General features: G+C 46.1%; 1 protein-coding gene and 1 pseudogene across 1 annotated transcript; one reads left to right on the top strand and one right to left on the bottom strand.

Moving 5' to 3' along the window:
* Positions 1-2351: 2351 nt before the first annotated feature.
* Positions 2352-6843, top strand: LOC148105806 (very-long-chain (3R)-3-hydroxyacyl-CoA dehydratase 4-like). The gene is made up of 4 exons (XM_087839041.1): positions 2352-2360; positions 4457-4563; positions 4910-5041; positions 6597-6843. Exons 2-4 carry the CDS (start codon positions 4482-4484, stop codon positions 6671-6673), a joined length of 291 nt encoding a protein of 96 aa, XP_087695167.1. The 5' UTR covers positions 2352-2360; positions 4457-4481; the 3' UTR covers positions 6674-6843.
* LOC148105807 (focadhesin-like) overlaps positions 6763-16033 on the bottom strand; it is a 100188-nt pseudogene continuing 90917 nt past the window's right edge.

Raw genomic sequence — 16033 nt, forward strand, 5'->3', positions numbered from 1 at the left:
CGCCCCACAGCTCTGGGCTTTAAAACAACACACACAGAGGTATGAGTGTGAATAATGATGGAGCAGTGATGTGAGTGCTGAGCTGTGACATGGAGAAGAGTCATAGACAGTTAGAGATGGTCATCTCACCTCTGAGCTTTGGTCTGGCTCTCTCTGGCTCTTTTAGAGGGAGGGACTCCCTCCTCTCTGTCCTCACACTGATCCATGCTGCTGAAAACATCCAGATGAACAGAATCAACTTTTTGGGGATTTATTGGATGATTGAGCATCAAGACACTTTTTAATATTTTACTAGTTTCTGAAGCATTTTACCAACTTTGTTCAAATTGGTCTGCTGTCATTTTATTGTTGACAAAAAGAGATTTTGAGTTTGACTGTTGACGTTTCCATGTGGGACTGTTGCTGCAACACCAGGATGTTACTACAGAATACACTTTATATTGTGAGCACTTGGATGTTAGTCCAGTGGTCCTAAACTGACACACCTGCACCTGGATTCATTCTGACCAGATTTGATCCCAACAGTGTTTCATACTTAATACATCAGACACAAACTCTGCAGCTGTCATTGTGTGCAGTGTGTGTGCAGTGTGTGTGCAGCAGGACACCGTGTCCTATGAGTGTTATACTACAATAAACAGAGCCTGACCGCGGGCATAAAGAGGACAAAAACCCACTTATGCTCTAAAGATGAAGTTCTATTTCTCTTCAAATGACCCTCAGAGCATGTGGAGGGTCATTAAACGCATCACAGATTACCTCAAGAACAACAGGCTGAACAACATAAAAACAAATGCAGAGTTTCTGTCTGATGGTTTGAACATGAAACAGGAATTATTGAGCAAAAACGGCCAGTTTACTAACTCTGCAGAATTTATGAACTAACATCAGCGCATTCACCTACAATACACGAATGAATATCACCAGTTAAACTGAAAATAACCTGCATACAAATACGACAGCAGACTATAGCGAACGAGCAGAGAAATGCATTTTATAGATGAAATGTTGGCAGCGACTTCTGAAAAGCAACAAGGACACCCCTGTCTCACTGTCAGCAATTAATCAACATCCACAGACTGGAAGCCCGTTTCCGTTTCCGTCACTAAAAAAAAGAAGGATCCATAACTCGAAATTTTGAAAAAACTAACTCGAAATTTCGAGAATGGATCCTTTTTTGTGGCGGAAACGGGCTTCCATAACAGACTGATGGAGGCAGGAGAAGCTGCTACAGTCATCAGTCAGTGGATCCACAGTAACATCGACTCTGAGTTCAGCTGCTGATCATCAACTAACTGTTTCTGTCTCATTCCCAGACTCTGATCTCACATAAAACGAAGCAGATTTATGCTGAAACTAAGCTGCACACAGCTGATGTTAGCCAGGAAAACAGTACAGACTGCTAACGTTACCTTAACATGGAGACGATCAACTGCGCCACAACATTCACGAAAGCGAAAGTAAAAGCGACGGAAGGAAACGATCAGACAGGCGTTTGAGGCACGTTCAGAGTCAGGAACCTCAGAAACGGATCAGGCTGGAGTTTAATTCTGTTTTCATCTTTAGAAACATCTGGAAATAGTTATAAAAATGCTGCGTAATAAAGAAAAATAGTGTAGATTAGTTTGAGTTGTGTTTAGCTGAGCTGTGTCTTTAATCAAAGCTAAACTGAAGAGTTCATTTTGTGGAGGAGCAGCAAGACTTTCAGTGTTACTCTCAGGAGAAAGCCTCCCAAATGTCTGTTGTCTTAATAGTGGAATTATCTGGAAAATGAAGCAGTTCTTATAAGCTGCTTTTCTATATGAGCAGTCAAAGCATTTTATACAGCGTGCTTCATTCACACAAGCACTTCTTTTTCTAACAATGACACTATGATGGATGCATCGGAGAGCAAGTCGGGGTTCCATGTGTTGCCCAAGGATACCGTGGCGTGCAGACTGGAGCAGCCAGGGATCAAACCTCCAACCTTCCAGTTAGTAATTCTACCTGCTGAGCTACAGTCTGTACTTCCTGAACAACACACCCTCCTTTTGTTTCTTTATTTCCAGTAGCAACCAGGACCATAATGAACCCTGACTCAACAGACACTCAGGATCCACCTGCCCAGTAAGTCACCCACTAACTGTAACTATCAGAGCCCTGACCTTCTGCAGAGACGAGTCACACTGAACACAGCAAGTGCCCCTGCTCTCAGATACAAAACCTGCCTTTAAAATTTCAGAGTAATGAAATCAGCAGTTCTGATTCTAGAATTTGTAGTCTCACACACTTGTGCACTTTTGTTGTTTTGGTTCAGAGCTGCAGAGTAAACCGGTGGTGTGTGTGCAGCTCTTCTTCTGGAACGACCTGGACCTCCTCCGGTATGCACCGCAGGTTTTATAAGAACGCAGCTGCGTTTGAACCCAATAATGTAGTTTTACAGTGATGCACAAACACATCGGCTTTTCAAACTTCAACTTTACTTTGTTAAATTGTTTTAAAAGCACACAGGATGCAGAGCTTTAAGAAGCTTTTAGTTCCTTACAGTTGAACAGCACTCCCTGGACCTGACCTCTCAGCACTAATGCAATTATTTTACTAATGTGTCAAACTATCTACATTTTTAAACCATGACGTCTTACTTTCCCTCTAAGCAGATACCCAGGGCAGGAACCCTCCCCCTAAACAGCCAGTTTACATTCCAGTGTAGGATCCACTGATATCAGGTCGCAGTGGAAATATTTTTGGTTATTTCTGTGAAAAAGAAACCACTTTGTGACATGTTGATACATGATGTTTGATTTGTCTGCTAGATGGAAAGTATTTATTTGGTGATGTCTGAAAGGGACACGCCGTAGTTCATGAACAATAACAGTAGTTATTGATAAAGTTATAACTGCACATACGCAAGAAAGGAGAAAACAAATACTTATTTCATTTAATAATAATCGAAAAATTAAGTACATTTAAAAAAAAAAAACAGGGCAACCAAGCATATCTGACTGGAGCTTTAATGAGTTTTCATTATTTACACCAACGGTCCCCAACCTTTTTGGCACCACAGACCGGCCTTTAAGGTGTTGCAGATAAACACAACAAAATGAAACCAGTACCGAAGATTTATTCATAACACAGGAAAAAAACCAGAGTAACAATAAAAACCCTGAAAACCACAAATGTCACAGCGGAGCCTCAAACGACTCATGCACCGGCCCGTGACCCGGGCGTTGGTGTTCTGATTCATGGTGAGCACCATAACACCAGGCCTGAGGAGGGAGCGTATTTACACACACACATAATACTAATATTAACAATGATGATGTGTGTATCAGTAGAAGGTTATGAACGTGCACACACACTCACATCGAAATATTTGAAGTGCAAACATCCACATTTGTTCCAATGTTGTGGACAGACTGACTGTTCTGAAGGCAGAACTTCAACAATGTCTCTAATGATAATAATAATAATAAAAATAATAATAATAATAATAATAATAATAATAATTAGGGATGCACCGATACCGATACTGGTATCGGGGCCGATACTGTAAAATGTGTGTGTACTCATACTAGTAAAAGTTAACCGATACCAACTTATTTCATTAATCAGAGGGTGGCTTGTCATTTCTGTTGTAGTTTTTTAGTTTGGCCACTAGGGGGACATCCCGCGCTAAACAGGCACAGGGTTAGGCGAGTGAGACTGGCAGCTCCAGATAAAAAAGAGAAACTGGAGGCTGCTGTAGCTAGGCTAAACAAAATGTCAGCAGTGTGGAACAGCCAACTTTAACTCAGGTTTTGGAAAAGCGATGAAAAATGTCAAGAGAAAATCCACAGGCAGTTAAAATAACAGAGGCTCTGACTCATTTTATCGCTCTGGATGACCAGCCAATGCCGGTCGTGGAAAACATAGGATTGAACCGTCTTCTCAGTATACTCGAGCCGCGATATGAAATTGGACACTCTGCAATAATTTAAAAGTTTATTTTATTCCAAACAGAAGTGTTTATTTATTATTCTGAAAGCTCGAGACAGTGCCAATAGTTCAGTGATATTTTGTTAAATTACAATGTGGAGACTCTGCAATAATTTAACAGAAGTGCTTATTTTTCACTTGAAATTTTTTTGTGGTTATTTTTATTACGATTTTATTTCTTATCGGCAGAGAATAAAATAAAACCTGTCTTCCAATTCATTGCATTTGTGTGTGTGTGGTAGAAGTATCGGTTTTTGTACTCGGTATCGGCAAGTACTCAGATCCAAGTATCGGTATCGTATCGGTTTGAAAAAATTGGTATCGTTGCATCCCTAATAATAATAATAGTAATAATATCCTTAATGCCGTATTCGTACTAGACCATATGTAGCTGCATTATGATATACGACGTGATGATTTGAGTACATTCGTAGTTCCAGTGGATTTCCAGATGCAAACATTGTTTCTCGTCCAATAAGTTGTGCCTGTGGTTTGATGACAGGTATCCTCACGAGCTGCTGTGTGTCATGGAGAAGCCGTCCATCACCATGCTGTGGACTCGCTACACGCTCTGGATCCCCTTATACATCCTCACAGTCATCGTTGAAGGTGTTAAATCATCGAGTTTCCATCTTTTATTCCAACAAACTGAAAGCTGAGCTCATAAGCACTTTGACTTCTCAACATTACGAGGTTCATTGTGTGGTCAGAGTGTTGTGTAAGGGAAGCGTTGGGAGCCAACAGGAAATGGGTTAGCCAAGCAGAGCTGATGATATGAAGCCAGGAAATGAGCACAGTGCATTCCAGCTGCAGTGAGTAACCTCTGTGCTGTAAGCAGAAGTGCTGGAGGAACGTTCTGTATATCAGCGACACACAGGCCAATAACACTGTGATAGTGAATGAAGTAAAAGCACAGCAAGTGAAGCGTTTGTTCCCCTTTTTGTTTCTCTCTCAGCTGCCACCATCTATCAGGCGCTGCCTTATGTTGAGCAAACGGCCTCCCAGTCGTGTCTACTCAACTCAACGACAGCTCCAAACAGCCACCTGCCCGTGGTGCTGGCGCTCTACCTGCCTGTCCTCACTCTTGGTAAGACGGAGAACAACCCTTTGTGACATTACAGTCACCTGATGGACGTGCTGCACAGGAGCACGTTTGTTTGAGTCCAAGCTCCTCCTTTACATTTATGGTCACTGCAGTCGTCTTCAGTCAGCCACTACTTTCATTAGCTTTGGTTGTTTCAGCTTCTACGTGCAGCCACGTTAAAGTTTGTCTCGATAAATCAGACTCACTTTTGGTGGGCATTGATCTGATTCTGTCCATGTTTACACACAACTTCCCTGTGCAAATGATACTTAAAATGACTGAAAGCTCTGATACCAGTGAGGTTTTCTGAGTAATAATGTGGATTAAACTTAATAAAAGCTGTAAGATAGATTAAACTATACATTTCAGACTTGCAGCATAGGCCACTGCAACTTTGCAGAGACAGTTTTACTTTTTTCTTTAGATACTGCATAATCGTTACAGAACTAAGAAATATGTTACCATTATTAGTTTTCTAACATGAGCTCACTCTTGTGGTCCTCAGTCGCTCGTCCTTGTATGTTAAACATGCTGGTTGGATGAGGGTTAATGAGACGGTTAGTCGTGCCATTGTGAGGCTGATGAACAGCAAACACGTTTAGACGAGAACCTTAACTAAGACAAAAAGATGTTAGACACAGAGGTCGGTCGCTTCACTAACACGACCTAAATCCAGCTGAACTAGAACAGACTGAAGGAAAAGAACACAAAACGTTCTCAGGTTCTCCTGATTTGTTACTGTTGGGAAAACTACGAGTGACAGTTTCCTGAGGAAGACTAGGACGATGAAGAACAGTTACAGGCCTCACTGTCATATCATCATAGTTGGTGTCCGAGCTTTCTGACCAGATCTGTGGTGACAACACTGACGAGGGTCTTCTATCTGGGGATGTGAAATTGGTGTCACGAATGAAGTTACTGTGTAACTGTAGTGTAACTGTAACTGTAGTGTAACTGTGGTGTAACTGTGTAACTGTAGTGTAACTGTAGTGTAACTGTGTAACTGTAGTGTAACTGTAGTGTGACTGTAGTGTAACTGTGTAACTGTAGTGTGACTGTAGTGTGACTGTAGTGTGACTGTGTAACTGTAGTGTGACTGTAGTGTGACTGTGTAACTGTAGTGTGACTGTGGTGTAACTGTAGTGTAACTGTAGTGTGACTGTAGTGTGACTGTAGTGTAACTGTAGTGTGACTGTAGTGTGACTGTAGTGTGACTGTGTAACTGTAGTGTAACTGTAGTGTGACTGTAGTGTGACTGTAGTGTGACTGTGTAACTGTAGTGTAACTGTAGTGTGACTGTGTGACTGTAGTGTAACTGTAGTGTGACTGTAGTATGACTGTGTAACTATAGTGTAACTGTAGTGTAACTGTAGTGTAACTGTGTAACTGTAGTGTAACTGTGTAACTGTAGTGTGACTGTAGTGTAACTGTGTAACTGTAGTGTAACTGTAGTGTAACTGTGTAACTGTAGTGTAACTGTGTAACTGTAGTGTAACTGTAGTGTAACTGTAGTGTAACTGTGGTGTAACTGTGATGTAAAACACTGCTTGGTTTTCAGGAGCCTCGCTCACAGTCGGGCAGCTGCTGAAGGAGAGGCACCACCACCTGGAGAAGTGGAACAGGAAGAGGAAGTAACATGAAGTCACAGCTCGTTGGAGTTACGGATGAAGTCGAATTTAACGATCTGCTGTAAAGAGAGAAAAGGATGTTCTAGACCCAAAATGATTTCTGTTGCACTTTTATTGACAGCACAGATTCCTACAGTACAGTTACTGTCTAACATTAAACAGCAGCTCAGACCAGCAGCCGTGTGCGTCTTTGTGTACGAGCAGCAACGCCTGAGCAGGACACCGAGGCTCCTCTGGGCTACCAGCCGTACGCTCTGGTCCACACGGCTTTCTTCTTGAACTCTGCAGAGGACCTGAGTGCCAACAGAGCAGCTGAAAGGAACCACAGGAGAAATCAGAGGAATCAGAGAAATCAGAGAAATCAGATGGCTGCTCTGAAGACCAGATCATTTTTTCAGCATATCCTGCCTGTATGAACACTGATGTTTGAGTAAACCTCTCTTAAAATACCACCTGCTCTTTCCACACCTTCTTTTCCAACAGTGCTGTCAGCTGAGTGTCTAATAAACATGGTGCATTAGTTCTCATGTAAAGACTGCCACAGATGAGGCCTGTGGAGATCATTTGGCCAAATCATCATTTGTGTATATAGAGCTGAATCACTACAGTCCCCTCTATGGTAACTTGATATTGTGAGATAACCTGCAATAGTGCAGAGAAACTAACAGTCCAACGACCCTGTCTGAAGGACGTGGTGAGGGTGGAGCTCCGACACAACCAGGTTCTTGGAGGCCATGATTGGTTGGACTGCTCTGTCTCTGTGATCACTGACAGAAATATTTCAGCAGAAACTACAAACTTCATGTGTCTGAGCTGAAATTCAGGCTTCTAACCTGAATACACACATTTGCATCCACAGCAGTGCGATGTAAGCACAGAAAGCCGTGCGTGGATGAGTATAAACCGCTCAGAGAAGAACAGTGCTGCATAAGAACCAGTCCATGAAACACACGATGCATTTCACAAGGAGACCTGAACATACAGGCTTTACCACGAAGGTTTAGCTTCTGGGGCAAAACCAGTAAAGAAGAAACCACAGCTGGTGGTGTAGTGGTCACTTTAGTGAAAACTATGAAAATACACTATTGCCAAACGTGTTCGCTCGTCTACCTTCACACTTCTCTGACTTTCCATCCTGAATACATATGATTTAGTTTGCAATTATAACAGCTTCAGCAGGTCAGGTTGATTTTGGATCAGAAGGTGTGGCTGAGTCCTCGCTCCAACTCATCCCACAGAGGTCAAGTTCTTCCACACAAACCCGTTCACTGTGCTTTGTGCTGCAGTACAGTCGGGCTGGACGCACGAAGCTGTGTAAAATACCACACCACAATCGCCCTCTCCTCCAAGCTTTACACTTGGAACAACTCTCCACCACGCCCAGACTGCTCCGTTCGATTGTCATGTGGATGAATGTTAGAAAGTGCTTAGTGCACGCTGTGGCTGACCCCGCCCTTCGATTTTAGATGGCCTATCACTTCACAGCAGAGACGCTGTCGTTCCCAGTTGCTTCCACTTTGTCGCCTCAACTGGAGTTTATGTTCAGGTGCCATCCTATCAGCAGCACAAACACCTGCTCGGGCTTATACACCTGTGGCCACAAGTGACTGAACACCTGCATTCAGTGGTTTGGAGAGGGGAGTACTTTTGGCTTTATAGTGAAGTTTTTACCTCGAGGATGTAAGAACCTGACAAAACTCAGGCCAGGTCTTAATTTCAATGAGACCTGCACAAGGATGGTAATAATAATAATCTATATCTAATTAAACTGTTTAGATGTGATTTCATGAAGTACTTTATGGAGACAACAGTCTGTGTACTGCTGTCGTTCAAACAGAGTGAAATATTATGAAATGTGTAAGTAGGAAAAAGGCTGCTTTGCTCACCTCTGGCTGTGCTGACCGTTGATGCTGACACGCTCTGGTCAGGAGCTTCCATGATGCTGAGAAGCCAGTCTATGAACTGAGACACACACACGGGGTCATCCCTTCTGCACGTTTACAACGAGTGACATTTGAGCTAAAGGTCAAAGTTCACAGCACAAACACTGACCTTGGGCGTTTGGCTGCTCCAGGGCTCCTTGTCCAGGAGCCGAGGGAGGCTGTGGGACATCGCTAACAGGCACCGGGACAGGGCGCCGTCCACCGACGACTCCTCGCCATATAGACCGTGTGTTAGAGCCTGAGGCTTGGGGTCTGGCTGCCATGGAAACCACTGCACCCGGATGCCAAAGAGGAGTGGCATGATGTGGTCACTCCAGGAAACTACTGCAGCAGCAAAGAGCTGGAACAGGAAGTCGGTGGCCTGCAGAGCACACTCAGTTAGAAACACACGACACAGAATCTGCTTCCACCAACTCAGATACACAGAAGAAGCAAACAGCAGCAAGCTTTGCTCTACTGCTGATGCTCGAGAGCAGCCTCGCTGTAGTTAACACGGCACCGTCATGGTGGACCAGCATTTAGCTAAGCTCAGCTGCTGGGAGGAAGAGGAGGATGTGTCACATGGCGGTCACTCAGAAACATACCGATCTGGTGTCTCCACGCTGGACGTCTGTTACGCCGTAGGCAACATTTCGGATATGTCCCATCAGCTCCAGGAGCCACTCCACCCGTCTGGAGATGCCTGTGACAAAGATGCTGACTAAATGAAAACCATCATGGTAAAACACACAGGTGTCAGTCGTCTGTTAGATCAGGAGAGATCCACTTTCCACGCAGTAGGAACGCCTTCCTGTCTCACCTGTGTTGATGCTGGTTGCCAGGCGACACTGGTAAAACGTCTGCAGGAGGAGCCACCCCACTCTGCGGCTCGGCCAACCACGGAGGACCCCAGCAATGACATCATTAAGACTAAGGAGGGGCACTCGTCCCTGAGAGGTCAGGTAGGCTAAGACGAAGCAGGTCTTCTCCATTTGAGTCTAAACAGAACGCAGAGATGTTAAAGCCACAGCGCACGCTGAGCTTCAACGAACCGTCACAGACTGAATGACAGGCGTGACGTGATCACCGCACGTGTGCTGAAAGGAAGCCAGCAGAGGATCAACAACGAGGGTCAGCAGCAGCTGAGAGGGCTTCAAACTACACACCTGTCACCATTTCATGTTTAGTTATCCCGTCTTCCTTCTCCCACCCCAACCAATCACAGCAGAGGCCCCGCCCCTCCCTGAGCCTGGTTCTGCTGGAGGTTTCTTCCTGTTAAAAGGGAGTTTTTCCTTCCCACTGTCGCCAAAGTGCTGCTCATAGGAGGTCACATGATTGTTGGGTTTTCTCTGTATTATTACTGTAGGGTCGACCTCACAGTATAAAGCACGACTGTTGTTGAAGTGAATAAAGTAACCATGTGAGGAAGATTCCTCTAAATTACTGAAAGCTTAAATCACTATATGGTTACATTTGGTCAAACTGAACGTTTACTTAAAGTGCTCCTTTTAGAAATACACACTTGTGTAGTGGGCCCCCTGCTGGGCATCAGGAAGAATGCAGGTTTTACTGTCCACACACTGACAGCTATAAGTAATAAAGCAATATGAGCTACAGGTCACTGGAATTACTTCCATTTCCACTATGAGACCAACAACATGTCTTTGAACCTGTAAACCAAACGTACTTCTGCCCGCGCTTCAGCACATGGAAACAGTGGACGTGGTCCCTCTGTTCATTTTCTGCTGGTGTTATTAACACTGTACCTCAGAGACTTTCATGATCCTCTCAATCTCTGTGTCAGACATCTCAGACAGACACTTGGCCACGCCCACATACAGATCCACTTCATCATCCTGAAATAAATGTACAAGAAATCAAACACAAACACAAAAATTGTTATTTTTTAGTTAAAATGTGTCATTTAAACACCTTTGAACCTGTGTTCATGTGTTAAAGAGGCAAAGCTCGATGCCAGCAGGGCCCAGCAGCAGCACGAATAAAAGGCTTTAACTGTTAGACTGCTCCACACAAAGGTTTCAAAACAGACAAAGACAGCAGGTTGAAGGAGATCAGCTGATTTCACAGAAAGGTGAACAGAGCACGGCTAACAGGTTCAGCTATTAGCAGCTGTTAAACTCAGGGAGCCAATGGTAGGCGACACACACCAGCGCACATATCATCAACTAAATGATTCCAGCCGTTCAAAAGCTGAAATGTAGCATCAAGTACCATGAAACACGAGCACTGTGCTGTTCTTCAGACTGATGAGATTAATGATGCCACAGGTTCAGAAACATGCTGCTCAACGTAAAGACTGCAAAGGATTTGGACAAAGGCTAAACTGAGTCTAACTGCCCGTGATCCTCACACAACTTTAGCTGTTTGACTGTTTGCCTGTTTCTATTATTGTACTTTGAAAATGCTGGTCTAGATCACGCTGGTCGATCTAGACCAGCGTGATCTAGACCAGCGTATGAACGATGGGCTGAAGCTGCTGTGGTGATGAGAAGAGCTCATTTCCAGCCGAGCTCCGGTGACTGAAGCTCTGCACACCTACAGCAGCATCTGTCACAGCTTCTTGCTTTGAATAAAATGGGTTTATGCTCCTGTTCGTGTCTCTGGGTGGACGGGAACATCAGAGGATATCACGATCCCCGAGCGTAAAACCAGGGACAGAGCCATGCATCAAAGAAAAAGCTTCTACGTGTCAGTGATAACAGTCAGCAGCTACACTGCACCTGGATTCGGTCGGGCAGGAAGGTGAAGATCTTCTCCGTGGCAGAGCAGAGGATGGTCCAGCAGCTGCTAGAGGGGTTTGGGAGGGCCATGGCCTGAGCCAGGCCCCGCAGCACAGAGCGACACAGGGACGCGTGCTGGGGTCGGAGGTCCTCCTCAAACTGCTGCAGCCCCAAACTCTCCACATACACCTGCAGCTTGTCCTCAGTCACGTGCTTCATCCACGAGCCCAGAGTCTCATGGAGGTGGGCCCGGGTCTGGTACTGGGGGAGACAGACAGCCAGTAAGGATCTCTGAAGCCTTCATCATTGTACTGGACTCAGCACGCTCTCCTACAGCAGAGACAGACTGGATGTGTGTCGTGGTTAAAGAGCATCTGTTCAGCTTTAGAAGCCAAACGCTGATTATTCAGACATTTCTTCAGCTGCTGTACGACTGAGAAACAGCTGAGCTCAGAGGTGAGGCCGTAGATGCTCCTGTTTCTGTTAAGAACACCTAAAGAAACCTGTTCAAATATAAGCTGGATATCAAGAAACAACAGATTAAAGTGGACCAGCCTGTAAACCTGATGGAGACTGAATATCAGCTGTCACAGCGCTAATACCCAACTGAACTTACACTGAGACTGTGGACCAGGGGAGGCGACAACCAGGAGCCCAAAAACAGAGCAGCGCTGTGGGAGGACTGGGTCTGACAGGCTGCCAGGACAACACACTGATGCTGCACATCCTCTCCTACAAAACACAACAACAACATCGACTGAACAGGATCTGTGGCTTCACGGACAGCACTGAGCGACAACTCTTACCAAAGCTCATCCTCATTAAAGGAGAAAGAGCGGCGCTCCAGTTGATGGGCGGATACTGGAAAGAGGCGCCGACTGACGCCAAAGCGGTGAGAGCGGTCTTAACCAGGCCTGGATGGGAGGACTGAGGACCTGCGCCCAGAGAGAGACGATGTTACAGAGTTACAGCTTCAAACACAACGACCTCTGTAGATGTCACAAACCTTTTTGTCCAGCTTCTGTGACGAACTCCGTCGTGGATCTGATGACACTTTTCTCTGAGAGGTAACTGAAATCTGGAGGAACTGGGAGTTGGATCAAAGTAGTTAGTGCCCAGTAGATCATTTTAAAGTGTTACTAACGCTGCATCCAGCTCTGCTCCGCCCACTGACTCCTGTGTTACCTGCTGTGTGACTGTGACTGCTGGACATGTGGGCCAGGTGCAAATGTCCCAGCAAACAGGCTGTTGGACTGCAAACCGATGGCTGCAGAGAACGTGATGATCTGCAACCAAAGAGCCGACAAGTGGCTGAAACAGACGCTCTGAGGAGCGAGCAGAGGGGAGAGTATCGTGTGTAGTAATCAGAGTAAAGTAATATGTGATAAGTAAACTCTTACCTGTGTGACGGCCCGAATAACTTCATTCAGCCTGTTCTGCTGCTTGGACACGAGCTCCGTCTCGCTCTTCAGCTGCATCAGAGGAAAATCAGCATCACTGTCGCTAACTTCAGCTGCACTTTTCTCCTCTCCTCCTTCCCCTTATCTTCCCTGCTTAGCCTCTTGTGTCCTTGTCTGTCTCATGTGCATTACTTTCCCTGGAACAGTCTCTCACAGTCTGTTCTCTAAAACCTAAAGAGAATTATGGATTTGATCAACTGGTCTCTGAATGCTATTGACACCCTCTTCTCAACGAGAAGTCTGAGCTCGGGAGAGCCCGAGTGCCCTGGAGGGACTTTCCCTGCCGGATACACGATGGACGGGTGGCAGACATGGAGAGTCATGTGCCTGGTGGGATGTTTACCTATTCGGAACCATGATAACAGGGTTCTTGCTGATCGGAGCTGGCTTGGCCCTGACTTATCGGAGAATTGAGAGAGTGGAACCGGCTGTTCAAACCCCCCCCAAGGCTGCCCGCTGGAATCGAAGCGACGGGACGAGGCGCGACCTCTCACAACGAACGCAGCATGGTTAACACCTTGGAGACGCTTACAGCTGCTGTGAAGGCTCAAAACAACACCATTGAGCGTATGGTGGGATACATCAGAGAGGGCCCTGCTCAAAATGACAACCTTGAGCGAAAGTTGGATCACATCACAGAACGGGTCACTGCAGTTGTTGTTGTTGTTGTTGGTCTCAGAATCAAAAGAATGACAACACCACGGATCAGAAGTTTGATACCATCATGGGGAGGCTCACGGCTCTCCAACGGGAGATCGAGAGACCAGCGTCCGAGTGTTAATGAATCAGCTTTAAATTCTCCTGTGCTGCTCGTATAACAGAAAAATCTACGAATTCAACATGTGGAAACCACGTCGCCAGCTGTGGGCCCAAGGCTGGTGCAACAACAACAACTCCCTGATGATGACTGTGTGATGACTGTTCTTCCCATCCCAAGCCCACCTGGGTTGGTTGGCAGACTGTTTACTTAGATAGAGCGGAGGACACTGTCTCAGCTGAACTCTGGACACGCACACACATACACTTACACTGATAAGCACGCACTCATCCCCCTCCCTCTCCAAACGCCTTCAAAGCTTGTTTCCTGTGGGGGAAGACGGCGGGTCTGGGTGTCGCGCTGGAATGGTAGCGCTGTGCAGGATGACTGCTGTGTTTCCTTCGGATTACTCCTCACCCCCTACCCAACCCTGTGGCTTGTCACGTGCTCCAATGTTGTACTGTGGACATTTATGTGCTTTTTTGTGCAGAGGAGTTTTTTTGTTTCCTGTTCTCATGCTGTCCTCCCATAGTTGCCCAGCACGAGTAGAGGTCTCTTTTTTTCCTCTTGTACTTTCCCATTGTTGTGTACTTTTTTCAGTGTTTTCTCTGTAACGCTGCCGATCTCCGACTGTATTCCCATGTGATGTCTTTGTTATGTGTGTAAGTCGGGGGGGGGGGGGGGGGGGGGGGGGGTCCCATTCCTCTGCGGGGCAACCTGCATGTGGCCAATAAAGCATTCATTCATTCATTCATTCATTCAACTAAAGGTGTGTTTGCATCTCTTTATGAACACGGGGACGCTTCACATGGCTGCACAGAAGACACAGATCTGCATCCATCACATCTTTTTAAATACTGGGTTTGCCAGTGTGTTCCTATGGTAACCATGGTGATTCCTCAAACCTTACAGGGTCACATGAGCTCGATCATCTATGGCTCCACATGCTTGAAACCACAAAGACATCCTCAGAAACACAACAGCAGGTGATAACATGAAGCTGCAGCGTCTTACCTGAACGAGGTAACTCTCTGATCCCACCAACGCCACCAGCCCGTTGACAGCAGCCAGCCGCTGCATGGTGGGACAGCCCTGTAACACAAAGGTCAGCGCTGGGACCCCAAACATCCTTTCACGTGATTGGACATCGTTTACATGAACATTTAGGCTGAGATGTAGAAAGTGAGGTTTTGTACCTCAGCCAGTAAGATTTTGATCCAGGCTGCGAGCAGGTGAGGGTGGATGTGCTCTGCTTTGCCGTGGCCGCACACCGACAGCCCGTGGACCGCTAACCCCAGAGCCAGGGAGAAGCCCGGGGGCTGGGGACACAGGGTCATCAATGAAACCACAAAGAGCTGCTGGAGCCAGAATGACCCCATCAGCTCTCCTACTGACCTGCTGGCTCTCCTCAGTCAGGCTGCGCAGCGTGTCCGTGACCTCCTCGGCCTTGGCGGCGTCAATAAGACCTGCGCTGAACGCTGAGACGCTCACACACGCCACAGAGTACGCCAACACCTGCACACACACACATGTGAAGGTCAGTGAAAACTTTATACGGCACAGTTTTCAACCTTCACCCCACACTGGCCGTGCAGCGTCTCCACCTTGGACAGTAAACAAAGCTTATCTGTGTTACACACTTTTTATTTGCTCTACAAGGTCACGACGACACGTTTTCACAGCTTATAGAAGACGAATCTGTTCCAATCGTACGGTAAACATCATAAGATACACATTTTAGTGCTTCGAGGTCATAGGTCAAAGTTCACACATCAGCATCAGGCTCAAAGTTTTAGCTCTTGTTTCATGTTCATGTAGCAGAAACTGTCTTTAGTAGATAATTCATCAAAACGACTATTTCAGCTTCTTCTGTCACAAACGTGTCTGAGCAGAGTTACAATCACAGACTTGTTCCTGCGTCAGAGACTTCAGGACCTCGGCTCTGGCGTCAGTGTGCGAGTCGTGTGCAGGGCTGCTGTACCTCCTGCACCATGCGTCCTCGTCCACTGCAGTCTTGCAGGTTGGCCAGCAGCTTGTCGAGTGTCAGGCTGACACGGACACGTCGACTCCTCTGTCCGCTGCTGCAGAAGGCAGACAGCACTAGACCCAGACCCAGTATACAGCCAGTGCTGAGGAAAGAAGGCGAGAACATGGAAGAGCACATTTAATATGCTAACCCCTGTTTCACTGTTGAATATTAACTCCTAACATGCTTCCAGATGTGTCTGTTGAAAAAGAGTAAATGTGCCAAACGAGCTCTTTTATTGAGCAGCAGAAATGCAGCCTTGGTAACGGCTGAATCTTCCAGCTTCCTACCAACCATGTGATGTCAGTTTGCTCTCTGCAAACACGAGAGGACGTACTTGTATTCCAGGTTGGGGTTGAAAGAGGAACTTTCCAGAGCATCCAGAGGGCCGAAGAGGAGATCAGCATCCTTCTGAGCAGACTCATCACTGACAGAGGACACAGGCAGTCAGTAAGCGTTAC

The sequence above is a fragment of the Neolamprologus brichardi genome, chromosome 3 (genome assembly GCF_056152115.1).
Source record: "Neolamprologus brichardi isolate AB-2024 chromosome 3, ASM5615211v1, whole genome shotgun sequence".
Taxonomy (NCBI): domain Eukaryota; kingdom Metazoa; phylum Chordata; class Actinopteri; order Cichliformes; family Cichlidae; genus Neolamprologus; species Neolamprologus brichardi.